Below are 21,640 nucleotides of genomic sequence, written 5' to 3'. Positions count from 1 at the left end.
AAGAAGCTCCTCCCCCATCCTCATTATCAATTACTCAAATCCTATTTGACAGATATACACTTCTTAGTCAAACAAGGCAACGAATATACTGATTTAAATCCTATATACTCAGGTGTTCCTCAAGGAAGCGTGTTTGGACCAAACCTATATCTTCTGTATACCGTAGACCTACCAACAACTAGACATACAACTGTAGCGACATTTGTTAACAACACAGCAATCATGGCATCTCACACTAATCCTGCATCGACCTCCCCCAGAAAACTGCAGACCAACCTTAACAAGATCCAGAGCCAGACAAAGAAATGGCGCATCAAAGCTAATAAATTAAAGTTTACCCATGTGACTTTTACCTTGTGCAGAGAAACATGTCCACATGTGAAATTCAACAACTGTCAACTCCCACAGGCTGAGGACGCCAAATATCTTGGCATACATTTAAATCGATGTCTATCGTAGAAAAAACATATATTTACCAAATGCAAGCATAAGATTCAAATTAAGCCAAATGTATTGGCTCATTGGCCGTAAATCAAAACTATCCTTGGATAACAAGATACTACTATATAAGACCATTCTGAAGCCCGTTTGGAATTCAACTATGTGGTACTGCCAGTAATTCCAATATTGACATTCTGTAGAGGTTCCAAAACAAAGTATTACGTGCCATTGTCGACACACTGTATTACGTCCTTAACGAGGTCATTCAACACGATATCCCTCTGGAATCCGTCAAAGAAGTCCATCAATTTAGCGTAAAGTACAATAAAAAAGTATCAGCACATTCTATAGCGTTGGCCAACCAGTTAATAGATGCGCCGGCTAGCATTAAAATGCGTAGATTAAAACGTCTACTGCCGTCCGACTTAATAACAGGCCCTAAATAAGATAAATACTTGAGACTAGAAAATATATAAGCTCAGGTCTAGGTTATATGTAAAGGAGATCACTCACTGAAGTGATACTCTACACTCTAATCATTATTAAACAAAACACTTATTGCTCATCGAGCAGATTGCCGTACTCTTTAAATAAAAAAGGCTAATTAATAAAAATATATTCAATGTTATTGATTTTATGATATTTTTGATAGAATTTTTACCAGACTTATTTTGCTACATTAATATAAACTCATTGCATAGCCATTTGTAAATTAACTTAAAAATATTAATTATGCATTAATTGATTAATTACATTTATATATAAAATTGTGCATTAATTGCATTTATATATAAAATTATGCATTAATTACATTTATATATAAAATATAAATAAATATTATATACATGAATACGCGTTCACGCATGTAATTACCAGCTTATCGAAAATATGACCAGCCAAAATCTCCAAATATTCCTTCACTGCCTTCATAATCATTTTTCAACGATCTATTTATCACAAATATGTTAATTGATAATGCAGATTCAAGCAATGCGTGTAAAACATTTGTTTAATTTCGCTAATGTGACCTAATTTTGCTCAATAAAAGAAATCACTTCTCTTCCTTGCACTATTCCGCATTAATATAATATCTTTTCAGTTTATTACTTTTCTTCCTTGTGTTGCATTATTTCGCGATATTCTCATAACCGTTAATCACTTTATCACTTCTCCTTGTCGCATTATACTCCGCGCGTACTCTTATAAAATATAAACATCTCACGCGTATATACACGCATCTACGTATGCTCTTGTCTCTTATTAAAGCGTTTTGCACACTCAAGCGAATAATCGTACATGAGCGATGTGAACACTCCTTGAGGGAGAAAATTACTTTGCGTATGTGAAATATCTTAATCGAAAATTTTATTTGACGTGATTCGATGTGGAACTTCGGATAAGCTATTTGGTAGCGCCGCAGTCCCTGTACGTAGGCAAAATTGTGATGTGGCCTCTGTACACAAGCAAAACTGTTGACAAGCCAATAAAATTTTTTCTATGTACTTGGCGTCACGACGCTACGACTTACGAGATATTTTATTTTTTATATCAAAATATGTCAGATTAAGATATAAACTAACTTAAAAAGTACTTTAAACATATAAAATAAAAACATACTTTATTATAGTTTTGAAAAGGTCTCGATATGGGCTATAAGAATATGCAATAAAAAATAGAAGTTTTAATTTAAAAAATTCAATGTGACCTTGATATGATCATAACAATGCCATCCAAGGTCTAACTAATATTTCTTTCCCCCTCAGAACCAAACAACTTTTGTCTAAAAAGTTTCCTTCTAAAACTTGCAGGTTTTGAGATATTTGCCTATTAAGATTAAAAAGACTCTCCCTGTATGTACAGAAGTCTGTGTTTCATCCCGTAAAGCATCTACAAAAAGTTCTTTTTTCAATTTCCGTCAGTATACTAGTATCATACTAGAATGTGCTAATATCATGTACACTTAATATGGGATGAATTAGTATCATGAGAATATCTGGTGTATGCCAAATAATAAATGTAAATGATATATATTCGCACATCTTCTAGCATTAATTATGAAGTATCAGAAGTGTTCAATTACTTATGTCATATAAAATTAAATTTAAATATTTGGTTTAAATAAAGAGATCAATTAGTTTTACATTATTTTTGCTTCTTATACTTGCCTCTGAATCTGAAGCAAACAGATCAACATCTTCATTATCATCATCTTTTTCTTTGTTTTGCTTCTGATGTTTGTCATGCTCTGAGTCTTGCTCTGTATCCGATGATTCCTTGAATTTCGCAGGACAAATTGATAAGTATGGCATGCGTACTTCAAGACTCTCCACACGTTGCTCCAATGTTTCAAAACTTTTCACATGTTGTACCAATTTTTCAAAAGAACTCTTCAGATCTTGAATCACTATTAAAAAAAATGTACCCATTTAAAAATATTTTTTAAATTTTACGCTAAATTCTTTTAATTATATATTTATCATTATCTATTATAATCTTTATAATTTCCTACCATTATATATATATATAATCTTTGATTACATTTACAATATTATAATTTTTAAAATCTTTAAAATAAATTTATTGATATACAGTAGGAAATATCATGATAATTTAGTGATACTTTCTGCATTAACTTATCTTATATGTATATCTTTATATTTACATAACACTTTAATGATAATATATGCATTAACTTATCTTATATGTATATCTTTATATTTACATAACACTTTAATGATAATATAAAAAATGTAACATAATATAAAAAGTGTATAACAGTGTCACAATTGAGATTTACATTAATATTTTATTCACACATAGCATCAATATTTCATTCACATTAATATTTTTTAAATTTGTCTCATCATATTTGTTTCAAAAATAGTAGCTAAATGTTTTATTCTATCAAATAATTTTATTATCAACAACGCAAAAATTTGCACAACTGCAATATCACGCAGCGAGGTTTGTCAATTACAAACCGATAAGATTCTCAGCTTTAATAACATCTCATCTATGAAGCGATTAACAGAAGGGCGATTATTTAATTATTATATCACTCAGTTACTTCTTCGAGTTTTAAAAATAAAATATTGTGATAATTACATTTTACTCTTATTGTTAGTAAGATTTAAACGGATTAAAATTTAATGTATATAGAAATTTGCATTGTAAATATTAAAAAAATTGTGATTTGGGAAAGTAAAGTGTTTATTTTTATTTTTTAAGTAGATATATAAAAGATCTATATAACGCATGTTTATTAAAAACTTACAAAGTAAGTTTAATAAATGGAACATAATTTTCTATGTATGACATGTACATTTAAGACATAATCGTATGTACGCATGCATGCATGCACGCTCGCATGCACGCATACGCACACATATTCCAGCTTAAATGTACATAGTATCAGAAAATTATCTACTCATAAAATTAATATTGTTAATAACTTTTTAATAATGTCGTAACCCGATTTCTGAATATTAAAAGATAAAACAAGCAAAGTAAAGAAAAGATTAGGAAAAAGGTGATTAAAGCAAAGCATTAAAATCAGGGAAAAAGCCTAAGGAAAAGGAATTAAGAAAGAATAAAGAATAAAAGATTAATAAAAAAAAATAAAGATACGTGACTAAAGAAAAGGAAGTCACGGTCAAGTTCTTGGAAGCTGAATAAGCAGCTGACGACAGTCTGACAAGCGGAGCACGAGACATGCTCCGGTCAGGGACACCACACTCCTCCCTAATCAATGACCTAATTAATTCATATATATAATAAGCGAGATGTGCAACGACGCTAGCTCGTTCAATAACATAGCTCATTAACATCGCTCTTGCTCGCTCGGTAATATTATCGTACAGTATCGAAATACCGTACGTCTCGCACCCGATTATTATAATCGCAAATAAGTGAAAGTGTACTAAACCTTTCAAAATATACTAATTTCTACCTAACGTCCGGGAGTATCTTATTGTATTACGAGCGTGGATCCTAATCCTTTAGGCGTACAAATCCCTAAAGACCTCTTCTTTAGCGGCTAGAGGCACAACAATAAAATAAACAATAAACAACGATTAAAACCTTTTGAAAGTTATTTAGGACCGTATCCTTGATAATATATATCAAGGCCATTAAAATCTGTGAGGTCGCCTCTAAGGTATGCATCATAATTACCTCCGCTTCTAACAATAAGTATTTATGTTCAGCATAATGCTGAAATTTTTCAATTTTTTATTTATAATATTTTGATAATTATACGTTGTAAAAAAAACTTTTTAGTTTGGGCATAGAAATACATTGTTAAAATAGAACTCCAGCTTTTATTTAATTAAATTAAATTTTAATTTCTTAAATAAACTCAGATAAAATATAAACAATATGCTAGCAAACTTAATTATGACTTTGCAACAGATTCTGATATGCTGCATCCTCATTAAGCTTAATTTCTGGCAGTATGATTTGCCGAAATATATGACAGTAACAATACAGCAAAAATCGAATATTGTTTGCTATTACATTGTGACAGCAGATACATAGAAAATATTAAACATAATTATCTACATACATCAAACATTAACAGTAGAAATGCACAAGACTGCGAGACTAATTCGCGATACAATTTCTAAGCATCTAAAAAGATAAAATTAAACATGATTTACTCTTACGATGTATAAGCAAAAACATGGTAGGAATGCAGATAGTCAAATCTGCCAAAAGCATGTATCACAAATATGTATTATATATTATGTTAGTTGAACTCTGGCATCAGCTAAACTATTGTTTTAAATAATGTCGACAGAAATGCAATAGAAAGCAAGTAATCTCTGTGTCATGATGTGCTACAAAAAGGGCTATAAAATTTAAACAGAATTTCTTGGCATAAAGACAGTAGATTTTAAGCATCGCGGGTTGGTTCATTATGTCAATAGAAACTAAATCAAAACTGAACATTACATGACATCATGTTATATCTGCAGAATATCGTCAGAAATCGAGCATCTGTGTGACGATAGAAATGACCTGCGTAAAGTGAACACCCCATTTTTGAAATTTTAAAATTCTAAAGGTTGTTCCAGGTTGTTCTAAACTTGTTTTAAATTGTTCCAGAACATCAAATTTATATTATAAAAATTTTCGCGGAAAATAAAAAATTTTTCGACTTTTCGAAAATCAAACTTTTCAAAATTGTTCCAGGTTGTTCTAGTTCTAAACATTGTTCTAAAATATTAGTTTGATTGGTCAAAAACTTTAAGAGATATAGAAAAAACAAAAATTTAAGAAAAAAACATTTTTGGCCATTTCATCACAAACAAAACAACTTACATAATCGATTTAGAACATATTTATAACCGCGTAGAACAACTCAGAACAAAGTTTTTTAAAACCAGAACAACAATATAAGGCCCACTTTACACTTCATCGGAAAATTTTATTTTTCGATTTTCTTAGGTAAAAACTTTGTTCCAGGCTTCTCGTTTTAAAACTATCATATTCTCGACTAGAACAATCGGGAATAAAATTTTTAATGTTATCCGTTACTGAAATGCTTTCTCGCATTACAATCTTGCGAAAAATAAATATGAATATTAATAAAATGTCTGACCTTACCTTAATCGATAAATTATTAATATAAGTATTTATATGAATTTATTGCGACAAGAAATGCGTTTCAATTAATTAATATACATTGTATATATATTATTAGTTTATTTATAAATTAACTTATTTTAAAAATTAACGGGATAAATCATTTTTTTGGATAAAGTATAAACATTTTGATTATTTATTAAAATGAAATAGTCGATAGTGGCTCATGTGAAAATATCAACAACAAGTTAATCAAGGAACCGTTTAATCAAAAAACCGTATGTTCGTGTTATAAAAGTATTATAGCACGTGAAATGTCATTATTGTACCTCCTTCAAAATTAATCACTCCCGCAAGCTCATATCGTGCTCTATTTAGTATTAAATTATTTTTAAAGACGTGTAATTTAATTTTATGATTTGTACCGTGGTTTCAATAAATATTATATTTCCATAATCTATAAAGAGTAAAGTGAGTCTTAAGTAGTGTATCCGGTAGTAGGCCGGTTCTAACTCAGGTCCTCTGAGGGGGAGTGAGGGGCGAAGGGAACCGGCGCGGGTCGTATGACGTCACGCGGTGAAGGGAGAGGGGGACCGCGTCCTAACCGATAGGCGAAGGTTCCGCGGAGAGGGAAGAGGAGGACCGCGGTGAAACCGGTTGGCGAGGGGTCCGCGGAGAGGAGGAAAGGGACCGCAGCGAAACCGATAGGCGAGGCATCCGCGGGGAAACGCACGCGTCCGCGAGTACATGCGAGAGAGATAGCGCGAGGCGTCCGCAATATGTAAGAGAAGAATAGCGCTAATAATATTCTATAGGCGTGGGAGAAGAATAGCGCGAGGCGTTCATATGAGCGTAAGATAAAGATAGCGTTTGCATGCACGTGGGAAAAGGATGGCGGTGTGAGAGAGATAGCGCGAGGCATACACGTGGAAGAAGGATGGCGTTCGCATATACGTTGGAGAGGGATATCGCTAATAATATTCTATGGGCGTAGGAAAAAAATAGCGCGAGGCATGCACTTTGAGAGAGAGAGAGAGAGAGAGATAGCGTTCGCATGCTAAGTTTTGCGGACTGTGCATATCTATTGCATATACACTGTTTTATTCATACATAAAGGATGGGATATAGGGTTTCGGTACAGAGGTAGCACCTTTGACTGAGAGCGATCACATCCAACGTATCCGCGAGGGATGGCTCGAGGTAACTGGTCCTTGTACGGAACCCATCTCTTACTTATGGCTCCCAGCGCCACACCCCGGAAAACTGCATTGACCTGCAGGCCAAACTAAGTAAGGGTAGCCAGATATGGTGAACCTGATGGAGGGCAGCAGCAACCATCAGTATTGCACTAGGGCAGAAGAAGAATAAATTCGGAATGGCCTAGGAGCAAGATATTCCAAGCGTGACTGAAGCAGTCTTAAACGGTCGGAATACTGCGGTGCAGAAAGGCAGGGCAATCTACTGCACTATTACTCCCATGAGCACTATGCAAATGTCGACAAATGAATCTAGTTTATCTGGCGATCCGACTGACGATCGGCGCTGTCTTGCGTCCGGGGTAGACAGTGGAAAATTGGCTACCGGGCATGGGGGTGTGGACCACTGGGCATCACATGCGAAATATGCGACCAGAGATGACAAAAAATTCAGTGGTCGTGCTGAATGCCGGCTGGCAATCTGGAATGTTCGAGGACTTCGACAAGTAGGAAAGCTGGATATAGTGAAGAGAGAACTCATGAGGTGTAATGTGAGGATCGCAGGAATCTCTGAGACTCACTGGCAGGGGAGGGGTCACTTCCTAAGCAGCAGCCATGCGGTCTACTTCTCCGGATCTGACGACACAAGCCGCAACGGTGTGGCTTTTGTGATACCCAGCGGGCTGGTTGGTTCCGTCCTTGGCTATGACACTGTCAGCGATCGCATAATATCTGTTCGCATTAAGGCAGCACCTTGCGTGTTGAACTTCATCCAGGTCTACGCACCGACAGTCGATGCAGATGCAGAAGGCATAGGCAACTTTTACAGCTCTCTGCAGGCAACCATCGAGAAAACCTCTAACCGAGAAATCACAGTAATCATGGGGGACTGGAACGCCAAAGTGGGACGCACCGATAACGATAACCACATTCGCAACGCAGTTGGGAGATACGGTATAGGAACTCGAAACGAAAGAGGCGACAGGCTTATCCAGTTCTGCATTGATAATAACTTTACAATTGCCAATACAGTCTTCAAACAACATATAAGAAAACAATACACCTGGACGTCACCAGATAACCGTACCAAAAACCAAATTGATTATATTTTAATCAACAGTCGATGGAGATCGGCCATACTCTCAGCAAAGACACTTCCCGGGGCTGACTGTGGCTCGGACCACAGATTACTGGCTTTCAAACTTGTAAGTAAGAATGAAAAGGTGTAAAGGAGCCGCAGTAAAGGCCAAATTACCGCCAGTTACTGACCAAGGTGCTTTCCTTAGCAGACTTAATCACGAAATAACATCGACCGACATGGAGGAATTGACCGACCCAGATGATTTGTGGAACCGACTCAAGGGCGTCATCGGGACGTCTTTAGCTGAACAACAAAACCAAAAGAACGGGCAAAAAACCGTGACTGGATTTCGGCCAATACCTTCAAGATAATAGAGGAAAGAAGAAAATTGCTAGCAACCGGCTTAAATAACACCGAAGCGGTAGACGAGTATCGCAGGCTATCGTCGTCCATTCAAACAAACTATCGAAGGGACAAAAACAACTTTCTAAACGATATCTGTGCGGACATCCAACTTCACGCAAACCGATTTCAATCGAAAGACGTGTTCCACAAAATCAAACTGATCACGCGGAAATTCAAACCTCGCACATGGACTATCTCTGACGAGAACGGCGTTCCGGTCACGGAAATCGACAGCATAATAGAGACGTGGAGAAGATACTGTGAGAGGCTGTATGCGGAAGACGAGCTGGTGGTGGCCAGTGGGCGGGAAGAGTATGAACAGGAGCCACACATCTTGATGGAGGAGGTGGAAAGAGCTGTTGGAAGACTGGTCAATAACAAGTCTCCTGGTATAGACTATATAACAGCAGAGGTATTCAAGGCAATGGGATTTACCGGAACAAGAATTCTTCATCGCATCTGTCAGAGAGTGTGGACCACCACAGTATGGCCCAAAGAGTGGGCCACCACCATAATAGTTCCACTCCACAAGAGGGGCCCAACCTGCAAGTGCGAGAATTATCGACTAATAGCACTCATCACGCATGCCAGCAAAATCCTACTACACATTATACATAGCCGACTGCAGCCGTTTGCCGACCGACAGATAGCCCCAGAGCAGGCTGGCTTTGTCAGTGGCCGAGGTACAAGAGAACAGATCCTGAATCTGCGGCAGCTGATCGAAAAAGCTAGAGAGTACTATATACCTATGTTCTTATGTTTTGTGGATTATGAAAAGGCGTTCGATAACGTCAAATGGCACCTACTGTGGCCCATTCTGAGGGAAATGGGCTTTCCGCTGCACCTCACATATTTAATTAAAAATCTATACGAAAATAGCACAGCTGTCGTAAGACTTGAGAGTACCACCTCTGGAAAGAGTGTAATCAGGAAAGGGGTCAGACAAGGCTGCATACTCTCACCACTTCTGTACAACATCTACAGTGAATATATAATGAGGCAGGTGTTGGAGGACTGGAATGGTGGCGTGACCATAGGCGGTGAAAAGATCTCGAATCTTAGATATGCGGACGAGACGCTGCTGGTTACGAGGAGCAGAGGAGCTCCTTGCACTCCTGGATAGACTTAATAGCACCAGTTTGGATTATGGATTTCACATAAATAACACCAAGACAAAAATCATGATAGTCGACCGGGAACATGATAACTTCCCTGGCACGTCACACATTGATCGTTTCGAAGTAGTCGATAAATTTGTATATCTGGGCGCACTAATAAATAACCGGGGAGACTGCGGGGAAAAGATTCGCAGGCGTATCCAGCTGGGAAGAGTGGCAATGTCCCAACTGACCAAGGTGTGGAAAAGCCCCAACATCACACGCCAAACCAAAATCAACTTGGTCAGAACATTGGTGTTCTCGGTATTCCATTACGCCTCCGAAACATGGACGCTACGAGCAGCCGACCGACGACATGTGGATGCGTTTGAGATGTGGTGCTGGCGAAGGATGCTGCGAATCCCTTGGACAGCGAGGAGGACAAACGTGTCTATACTGGCAGAAATAAATCCGCCCCAAAGACTGTCCAGCTACGTGTACAGCCGCGTCCTCAAGTTCTTCGGACACATAAATCGCAGCAACACTATCGAACACCTGATAGTCCAGGGGAAGCCGGAAGGGAAGCGACGACGAGGTTGTTCACCAACCCGATGGACCGATACAGTTAAACAGCTCCTTAATACTAACATGGAGGAGGCAGTGAGGGCCACCATCAACCGAGACAGATGGCACACCACTATTAGGGGCGCTATTAGAAACATGGAAGGACAAACATAGTCACCACACATCTGCCAAGATGTCAAGGACTTAGATGATGATAAAAGGATGGGATAAATAATTAAATTCACAAATAAATAATAAAATAACTTATTTATTACAAGCATCGTAAAGAATATCATTTATAGCACATGTCAATAACTCGCAATCTATGAGTGATTCGCCATTAAACATATCACTTTCACGTATCGCTTTTGCAGTGTCGCATACATTCGCGATATTATTACGTTGTAAAATAGTTACAAATTGTTTGAATTTTTCATTAACGATATGAGTATTTTCGCATAGCCAGTAATACATATGATCCATGCATTTTTTTAAATCGAATAAATATAATAGAGTTGGTGGTTTCATAAATAAAGAATTATTGAATAATCCTATTTTTATAATATTCGAATCAGACATTTTAATCACTTCGAATATCAAATCTCGAATCCGTAATAGGGTTTCAATCGATTGTAGAAGTCGTTCAATGTCCGCACGTTTCTGCATCAACGATTTCCATGTTTCAAAAAGCAATATTATTTGATTGCCTCGATTGTCGCTAAAAGCCAATTCCACTCCAAGATACAGCTTCAACGTTTATTCCAATGTCCAAATATTTATATGACATCGGGGTTAAGGCGTATCGTCTTCCAAGTATACGAACCGTACGACGAGGCTCAGATGAAATGCTAAGGAATAATAAAATATTTATATAAATATTTAAAAAGTATAAAAATATTTAAAAGCATAAAAAATTCTTTAAGTTAATTAAAACTTACTTGTGACATTTCTTCTTCTTAAACGGTGAACTTTCATCAGCATCTTGAATCGGAACGTAATAATTCATGCGGTTTCCTTCAGTGGGACACATTTTTATATGAACCTTTCACACAAGTGATTGATGCAATACTGAACATATTAAACATATTTAAAATATGTATTAGCGTTGCAAAATTGCAATGTAGTGAGAATTATTGCTGACACGATATTTTTTTATTCAAGCGCCGATGCACGGCTGCTTCGCGATGACATCACTCCCAGGAGATTTAACCAAATGCATAAAAATGCAACGTAATATAGAATTTTCAAGCGCCGAGGTGCGGCTGCTTCACGATGACATCACTCATAGATATCAGAATTCAAACGCGCGTGTCAAAACCTGACAAAACCGTGAAATATAAAAATAATTATCAAGGTTGAATTGTGCCAATATACAAGTAATTTAAAACTTTTGCGATGCATCTAGGCTGAGATGACATCATCACCAGGTGTGAAATTTAACCAAATGCACAAAAATGCAATGTATTATAAAATTCTCAAGCGCCGATGTGCGGCTGCTTCGCAATGACATCATCCCTAGATATCTGAATTCAAATGCGCGTGTCAAAACATGACAAAACCGTGAAACATAAGAATAATTATCAAGGTTGAATTGTGCCAATATACTTGAACAGCAGCATGTAATTTGAAACTTTTGCGATGCACGTGGGATTTGACATCACACACATCTCTAGACGACAAAAATGCAATAATCGACTTAGTCAAAATGTACATGACAAAGCGTGAAATAAAGATGGATACACATGATGGAAAGAGACATCAAGATAGAATATAAAATCGAGGTAAAGAAGCACACCATGTCAGTATTTTCGCCAAGAGTTCCGAGACAGGAGCTATTAATAAGCGCATCTTGTTAGCAAAACTTTTTGGCACAAATTTGAAAATATAGCGGAAAACATTGTCGAACGAAATCTGCGTGAGCAAGCTGCAAGGGTGAATTCGATAGAGAAGTACATTGCGAGGAAGCAACAATGCGATGAATGACAGTGCAATCTAATGACAATGCGTGTTTCGCGTGATCTGTGGTTGCGGCTCTATATCCAGTTGAAAGAAACGCGGAACGGGAATCTTCGTATCCTCATTATATGACAGTACAGAATCTTCAGAACATTGAGTTTCCAGTAACTGTAAACCAAATTAAAAAATTCGAGCTTGCCAACGATATCTCAATCAATGTATATAGTATCGAGGAAAGAACATTGTCTCGATATGTCTTAGTGAGTTAAAGAGAGACAAACACGTTAACCTGCTGTACATGGAAGACAACAACGTTGGACATTTCACATGGATCAAGAATTTATCCACGCTCGTGAGCTCGCAATTGAGGAAATATTTTAGGATCCCAGTATTTTTTCCGCATCCTGTATATATACTTATATGTTACATTACATACTATATTTATTAATTAAAAACTACAAATAACTGGCGACTTACTGGTAACATTTATGCAATAATATCTGTAATATTATATTTAATTTATGATAGTTCATGCTGCTTTTTTGACGCATTTTTATTGTTATAACGTAGTAATACATCGTGTTTGATTTTTACTCTCTGCCGTTGATATCGGATACAGTAGAAATCCTGCTCGATATTTGCTGCCTTATAGCAGACAATACTTGACTTTTATTGTATTTTTACATTGTGTCAGCAGCTTATATTAGTAGAAAGTAAATAATTGCGGACACAGTGGATAATGAATCTGATGTGATATTGCCGACATGCTGGCATTTTGTTTTCTGGTTTCAGTTACGTAAAAAGCATGTTTATACTTTACATTTATTTTTTGGATATATTATTTATTACTCTGTTAAAGATGTAGATGTATGTCCAAATAACTTTAACCTTAACGAGAGGTTCATTTAGACATAATGCGATTGCATATAACTACTTATGTCTACCTAGGATAACCAGTATGATTGATCAATAAAAGGGCTTCATTTTGAATTGGCTAATAATAATCATTGTGTCTAATTGATATACACCCTCTTGACATATGTTGTCAAGTGCATGAGCCTGACCTAACCTAACATCCAAAAGATATTAACCTTCGCTCATTGTTTATTAAAAAATTATTAACAATAAGAAATATTAAATATGATAATTTAAATTTCTCTGAGCATAAATGCTATATTAATTGAATATTTAAATGAGAACGTACGCACGCATAGGCGTGAGAGAAACTCCGTTCCTTCTGCATCCCCATTCTGAGAAATTCTATCCTAACTAAAACTTATTTCTAATTTAAAAGTAATATTAAGTTTGGAATCTTTTGGATGTTACTGAAAATCATGACCTTGACATGTATATCAAGATCAAAGTCGTTGGAAATGAGTCCGTATACATCTTTATCGTAGAAATATATTTATAGAGAACTTCAAAGAATGGATAAATATGCCGATGAAGAAAGACAGTCCGGATGACCTTGACCTTGATATATGTATGTTGTCAAGGTCCTAAATAATATTCAAAAAGTTTTAGTCGTCGCTCGTTTTTTATTAAAAAGTTAACAAAAAAAGTTTGAAAAATATAACAGTTATTTTGAGTATTGAAAGGCATAAATGACAAATATATATGCGGAAATGGTACATGTATGAATGAAGCAAAGTTATTTAAAGCAGTGAATCATTGATATATTAAACAGTCCTTTTGTTAAAGTAGCGAACTGATATAGAAAAGTATATATACAATTTTATGTGTTAAAAAGCATAAATAGCTTATATTTAAACTCACTGCGTCCACGCATACACTTTCCCACCCACACAAGAATTGTGGGGTGGATTTCGCTTCGCATTGTAAAGTATATGTGTTGTGACGTGACGTTTTTGGGACGTCCGTCACAAGGGCCGGATGGCCCGATCGGGGGCCTGCGTTCTCACGATTTAGAGAGAGAGCGGCCCTATCGTCAGATCGACAAGATCTGACGTTTGTGGGTAATAGTTATCGAAAATGTAAACTCGAGATGAGCCCGTGAATTGGTTGTCGGCACGAGGTCGAGCGGCGGGATCCCATCCGGCGGAAGGAGAGGAAAAGAGAAGAGCAACGCCCGAGAGCGGGAGTCCAGGACATCCAAGAAACAGGAGACGTCAGATCGTAGTTGTCAAATATTAAAAACACTTTTGGTGGCTAGTAAACATCGCTGCCGGTAATGTTATATTTCTTACGGCAGGAAAGGAGCGCGGAGGGCCGGAATAATCCAACCAAAGGGGGGGCCACTCCACCCGCACGAAGCGAGGGAGTCCCAAGGACGGAGCGACGAGCGGACTCTCAATCCGGAGCCTATTCGACCAAATAGGAAAGACAGCCGATCGGGCGCAGCCGTAAGCCCGCACCTATAAGCCGAACAACAGAAAATCTTGGAAACTCCGGGGCGATGAACTCACCAACACGGCCGTGATGACAACAAGGATCGCGAGGACCGCAGGACGGCCCTGCGTAACGCGAAAGCGCCACAGGTGGCACGATAGCGATTTATCGCGCCGGCGTGTCTCCTGCAGGACTCTCGCCTCTCGCTTGGCACTGTTCGGCGAGCTGTACAAGAGAACGCAGGTTTTCCGAGGAGCGAGCGGAATATTCGCCCGGTCAGGGGAAGCACCGAGAACTTCCTGCCAGTGGGACGAGCGTCGTCGACCGATTTTGTTGCCGATTAATTGTAGGTAATTAATTCGGATGAGTCGCGCCCTTAATAGTTGTCGAGCTACGCGTTTTGGTGAATTAACTTTGTGAATATTTTGGTAGATTAAGTCGCACGGCCGACGAGCACACGTCGCTCATCCGAATTATGAAAAATAGGCTCTCTCTATTCATTTCGCCGCCGCCGACAGTCATTAATGTTAGTCTCGCGTTTGTAATAATTGTATGTTGTGAATTATCGGGATTTTTGCGTTCACGCGATCGATATTCCGACTCGCGCAAAGTATTGCGCCGCGCGACTCGTACACCACAGTCGTTAACGATAGTTTCCGTATTATTTCTGTGTATTGTTAGCGCGTATCTTGTATGTATTGTAAGAGATTGGAGTCAGGAGAAAGCGAAATCCTAAGAATTCGTGCAAGAAATCTATCGGGTGTCTTTGAGCCCGCTATTAGTTTCCTCGAGTCATTCGAGTTATATATTCGGCATTTCAATGCAAAGGTCATCGTCATTGTTATCGAGACGTATATCGGCTTACCGCGAGCCGGACCAACGGACCGATTCGGGTCGTACAATCTAGAATTTTCTATTATATCGAAGCGGATTCACGAGCGTGCGTAAAGTAGTTACCGGCGCATTCGAGAGATTTCTTTAGTTGTCGCGGCCTAATTAAGTCTCGTACGGCGGAAATCCTCGCGACCGAAGAGTTAAAGCGAGTAAGACGTCCGGTAATTTGACACTGTTGCGCACGGTCGTGCCGATCTCCGCGGGAATAATATATCTTATTCGCCTGTAAAATAATTACTGTCATAAAAGGCTATTATTTATGCGAACCGCTCTATACTCTTGTTTCTTTTTAATATATTATTGTTATCTCTATTTTAACAATGCTCATTTTGGCTCCCGTGTTCTCGACTCTCAAGATTTCTCCCGTCTCCCCCGAACCTCCCCCTCTACCATTTCGGGTATACTGAATAGCCGCGGAATTTTGCCGTCGCATTAATTATCGGTCGCGCGATTGTCTTTCGGTGTTGCGTTTATCGTGAATGGTGCGGTCTGCCGTACCTGGCGCCCAACTCGGTTTATTTTGCGATACAGTGAATTTTTGTGGATCGCGAGATCGATATTCGAAATACGCGCCGAAGATGTACCGTGGGCCTCGAAGAACCGCCCGCCGAATAAATAATTATTACTTAAATAATTAATAAGAAATAACGGTTACAGTGTGTATGCAGTGGGTTCCGCTCCCCCTACGGGGGTCTCCACTTCCAGAAAATATAACTTAACCCAAAGCTATTTCTGATTTGATTCTGAACGGCTAAATTCTTTCGAATGTTGTTCAGGGTAATGACCTTGACAACATATGTCAAGGTCGAGGTCATCGGGACTGACTCTCTTGATCGGCATATTTATCTATATTATTTTTATATATGTAGGCATGATTTTTGTTAATTATAATGATATAATATACATACTATTTCGCAGATCTTGATTTTCTTTTTCAAGTTTGACAACACGAGGTGTAACATCTTGATTTGCGATATGAGCAAGTACTGCAATATCGTCCATCTAAAAAATATAATTCCATATTTTGAAAATATTATGTACTATGTGTGTTTGTTAAATATAAAAATTATAGTATTGTATAATCAACATAACGAAACAAGTAAAGTATAATATAGGTATGTTGTTACACATAATAACAGTTTTAACACGGAATTTGTAACATTCAATAAAATTAAATGTATTAATCTTATATTGTATATATATACAGGGTGTCTCACAACCTCCGTACAATACTTTAATAGTATATTCTAGAGATAAAGTAATGTAAAAAATTCTAATACAAAAATTTTGAGGCTGCAATAGTTTTTGAGTTATAAGCGATCAAAGTTTGCCAATGATATCGCGTAGAGCTCGCGCGCTTAGATTCGTACACATACACGTGTACCGATCTGTCATTTGTTATTAATTTTGCAAATTAGGTAATATTGATTTTTACTGCACAGCTGATTTTATTGTTTCTTATGTATATGAATACCATGTACGACGGTCAACTAATATTAAAACTATAAATGTTGTATGTAAAATATTTAATTTTCTTCTTAAATAACACTTTAAATGGTTGATTAATTAGTATATCTAAATAGAAATATAAACAATATTTTCACACATTTAAGAAACAAAGTTTATTTTTGTTTTGATCGTGCGGAGAAGTTTTGTGAAAATCAATTTATTTATTTTACCCAGATAGCCAAGAATGTTAAAGTCACGTTTTGTCAAAGCTTTGCGACAAGGTGTGCTTTAATTTTGACAATTGTCTAGCAAACATATCTCTTGTTTTGGTTTGTCAGAAAGTTTGAAGCAAATTGACGGTAAAATTTTTTGTCTCACGATGCTGTAAATAATAGAAAAAGACTTGCTCGTAAATTTTACGCAAAGAAGAACATGTATGATGCTATTCATGGTGTAACACAAACTTTACATCATTCAAATTTTGTTATACACGCTATAATAGTAAATTTACGAGAACAGAGCAAACCTTATTGTACACAATATGATAACATATTTACGAAAAAAACAGAACAAAGTATACTCTGGCACAACGAGATGCAAAACTCACGCAAATAACAGAGCAAACCTTGCCATGCATGGCATGACAGCAAATTTACAACTTTACTTTATTACAAACTTTACAAAAATATAGTATTCAGCCGATAGTTCGTTTGTTCATCGTTATGCGACGCGCTATATGCATCCATCTCGTATTTGATTTTTCATCAGTCATGAGAAGTATATAAAGCTTGCAAAAAGCAACTGACAGAAGATTAAAAATATAATTATATATATTTCTATCAATTCAATTACTGATACAATCCCAAACATAGGGAATTAAAATATTGGACTGATTGTCTCTCTTAGATCGGGCAGATAAATGTCTAAAAAAGTTTATATCATCGGTTTATTGTTTATTTAAAATGTAAATATATATATCTTATATATGTGATCGAATAGCACGCGTGATTAGATTAACATACATGCGCGCTACAGGCGGGAAATCGCCGAAGGAACGCAAGCTCGCGGTAGCGGCTCGAACAGGTTTCGAGTTGCTCTCTCTTGTTCCAGCGCTCGAGTAGGAAACATTGTACCTGTGATTCTCAAACGCGAGCAATAAATAAGAAGTGTAGAAATATATACCTAGAGCAATCCTTCCGAATACGGCACCGCCTGTTGAACCCGCAAGAACACAACAGTCTGGCGACGAGGATGGGATTCTGATAATACAGATTTCAGAACGCATTTTTTTTACGATAACTAAGCAAAAGGTTACGGAACGAGAAAGCGAGCACGTGAGTACGTTAATTACAAAAATTACAAGTGGTGGTTGAATGTATTCGTTGCAATAATGATGGAGGCGGTAGTACAAGGCAATTTTGCCATAGAAGTTTTTGATTCAACCGTAACAAATTGGAAACGATGGCTCAGACGTTTTGAAGGAGCCGTTACAGTGTTCAAGATCCCGGCCGAACAAAAAGTTGCTTACTTACTACATTTCATCGGATCAGTTTCTTTTGATATGATTTGTGATAAGTTAGCTCCAGTGGATCCGTATACAAGAATGTATGACTTTTTAACGGAAAAATTAGCAGAAGTTTACGCGCCTGCACCTCTCGAAATTGCAGAAAATTATCGTTTTCACCAGAGAAAGCAAAGTGAAGGCGAAGCAGTGCAACAATTTGTGGCTGCGCTACACAAATTAAGCATAAACTGTAATTTTGGACAGTATCGACAGACCGCTTTAAGGAATCAATTAGTTTTTGGATTATTGAGCAAACGAGCTCAATCTCGTTTACTTGAAACGAAGGATTTAACGTTCGAGAAGGCAGTAGAAATGGCAACGGCTATGGAATTATCAGAAAAGGACGTTGATCAAATCCAGGCTGGACCCGCAAACGTGGCTTACATAAATCAAAAAAACTCATCGTTACACAAGAGAAACGAACGGACTGTAGCGAAGAAGAAGTTTCAAGGAAAGTCAATCGCGTTTGTAAACAGAAGGCGTAGCAATGCTAACTCATCGTCGGCAAACGATTATGATATTAATATTATTTGTTTTAGATGCGGCGGTAAATATTTAGCGACTAAGTGTACATTAGATAGGAACATTACCTGCAGGAGTTGCGGTACAAAAGAGCACTTACAAAAAGTGTGTAAGAGGAAGGATAAGGTTGCGGCAAATGAAGTAGGTGAGATTTTGTCGACGCAGGCGGAACATGGTAAATTTCGAGAGAAATATTATACTGCGGTAATTTTGGAAAGGAGAAAGGTACGTTTCGAAATTGATAACGGGGCAGCGGTCACCATCGTAAGTAAAACTTTTGCAAGGTTATTTTGTTCCGGTTTGCGCATCGAAAAATCAGGTTTACAATTAATTACTTTCTGTAAAACTACAATTCCAGTTGTTGGTTTTGTCAGAGTACAAGTATGTTACGGAGATGTTATAAAAACATTAAATATGTATATTACTAATACAGATAGAAAACAGTTAATGGGCCGCGAATGGATTAGACAATTAAAAGTTCAGTTATGGAACACGTTAAACATATTGTACACAGATACCTCGAAGGAAGTAGAGACAATGTTACAAGAGTACAGGCAGGGATTAGATTCGATCTCTGGAAAAATCAAAGAAATTCAAGCGCGTTTAACGGTTAAGAAAAATACGTGCCCGATATTCTTAAAAGCTAGGAAAGTACCATTCAAGTTAATGCCTTTAGTGGAAAAGGAAATAGAAAGATTGGTAAATACCGGAATTTTAGAGAAAATTAACACATCGCCATGGGCCACCCCCGTGGTGCCCGTGTTAAAAAAGGACGGAACAGTTCGGTTATGTGGGGATTTCAGCGTCATTCTAAATAAGTTCCTACTCGTAGATGAACACCCGTTGCCAACCCTCGATGAATTATTTTATACAATAGCAGGAGATAAATTCTCAAAAATTGATTTAAAACAAGCATACTTGCAAATGGAGGTTCATCCTGACGATCGAGAGATGCTCACGTTAAGCACGCACCGCGGTCTATATAAATATACCCGTTTATTATATGGTATTGCTTGGGCACCGGCGATTTGGCAGCGAGAAATAGAAAATATTTTAAAAGATATTCCCGGAGTAGCGGTGTTCCTGGAAGATATAAAAATTTTAGGACCGACCGATCAAATACATTTACAGCGGCTCAAACAAGTACTTATTAGACTAAGCGAATACAATATACAAATCAATACAGATAAATGTGAATTTTTTAAGGAAGGAATACACTATTGCGGCCATTACATTGATAGAAATGAAATTCACAAAGAAAAGGCAAAAATTGAGGCTATTGAAAATATGCGTCGACCTACTAATACTACCGAATTACGTGCGTTTTTAGGAATGGTGAATTATTATGGGCGTTTTATACAAAATGTGAGTACAATTTTAAACCCGTTATATACGTTATCAATAGAAGGTAAACAAGGAAAAACGTTGCCGTTCAAATGGAATACTGCGTGCGAAGCCGCATTTCGGAATGCAAAAAAAAGCATTTATGAGCGAAAAGATTTTAGCACATTACAATCCTAAATTACCATTAATAGTAGCGGGCGATGCTAGTGCGTACGGTGTAGGAGCAGTGCTATCACAGATCTAGCCCGACAATTCAGAACGGGTGATTCAATACGTTTCACAATCGCTTACACGTACACTGAAAATAAAATTTACTCAATCCAAATAAATATATTAATTCAAATATGATATAGTCACATTAAGAGGTTGTTTATCATTCAAATTGAATAATTTATTCTTTAAAATTGAAAAATCTGATATTATTAAATTAAAGAAATAGCTTTAAATAAATATTTTTTCAAACCAATTTTTTAATTTACTTAATAATAATGTACTATTTTGTAAAGATTATTTGACTCAAATACAAAATGTATTTGTTTGAAATTAATAAATCTTTGTAATAACTTTAATAAATATTATTTGATTTAGATTTTAATTTAATGTTAAATATTTTTTCAAAATAAGTGTCTCGAAATTTCGATATTAGTCGATATTAACTGACGATGATATCTTTGATTACGCGAGTCGGTAAAACCAATATATGCGAGCGACGCAGCCGATTGATATGAAAATTCCCGAGTGGGCATGTTAGACAAAAAAACATCGCGAGCCACGACAATGACCGAGACAAGTGAACGATCACGAGCACATCAATTAACAATCGGGCACGGTTAAAATGAGTGAACGCATTTTGATCGATGCATCGTGGTTTTATCTTGACCAAACGTGCAAGTAACACGAAGGCTATATTCGCGTGCGACATAAACCGCTAGAAATTAAAGGCGCGAACCATTGAGAGTAAATACGCAAAAGGTACGTTACTTGTAAGATAAGTAACAGTGCAAGCTGCGAGCGACTTTTTGCGAGCAAGGTAAGTAGACATTTCTCGGCATTGTTGTTTTTCTTGGATCGGATTAACTGCGTAAAATGCGTATTTTTTTTACTGAGGATCTAGCGAATTGGGCACATATGTGCTTTTTGACTGATAGACTCGAGTACTTTCTACCTGTAAGAAGATAGTAAAAAAAGATAA

General features: G+C 37.1%; 2 protein-coding genes across 2 annotated transcripts; one reads left to right on the top strand and one right to left on the bottom strand.

The window, feature by feature from the left end:
• Positions 1 to 659: 659 nt before the first annotated feature.
• Positions 660 to 20,055, bottom strand: LOC138933523 (elongation factor 1-delta-like). The gene is made up of 5 exons (XM_070296675.1): positions 20,023 to 20,055; positions 16,478 to 16,571; positions 2,607 to 2,845; positions 1,315 to 1,365; positions 660 to 722 (listed from the first exon to the last, which is right to left on the bottom strand). Exons 1-5 carry the CDS (start codon positions 20,038 to 20,040, stop codon positions 660 to 662), a joined length of 465 nt encoding a protein of 154 aa, XP_070152776.1. The 5' UTR covers positions 20,041 to 20,055.
• On the top strand, positions 18,412 to 19,940 carry LOC138938855 (uncharacterized). The gene is made up of 2 exons (XM_070306194.1): positions 18,412 to 19,889; positions 19,937 to 19,940. The coding sequence occupies exons 1-2, from the start codon at positions 18,412 to 18,414 to the stop codon at positions 19,938 to 19,940; spliced, it is 1,482 nt and encodes a 493-aa protein (XP_070162295.1).
• Positions 20,056 to 21,640: the final 1,585 nt, after the last annotated feature.

This window comes from Polyergus mexicanus, unplaced genomic scaffold, assembly GCF_030449975.1.
Source record: "Polyergus mexicanus isolate NDT 795.1 unplaced genomic scaffold, iyPolMexi1.0 SCAF_1, whole genome shotgun sequence".
NCBI classification, from domain to species: Eukaryota; Metazoa; Arthropoda; class Insecta; order Hymenoptera; family Formicidae; genus Polyergus; species Polyergus mexicanus.
Note: the sequence above shows the minus strand (reverse complement) of the source record. Positions and strands in the feature narration are given on the sequence as shown.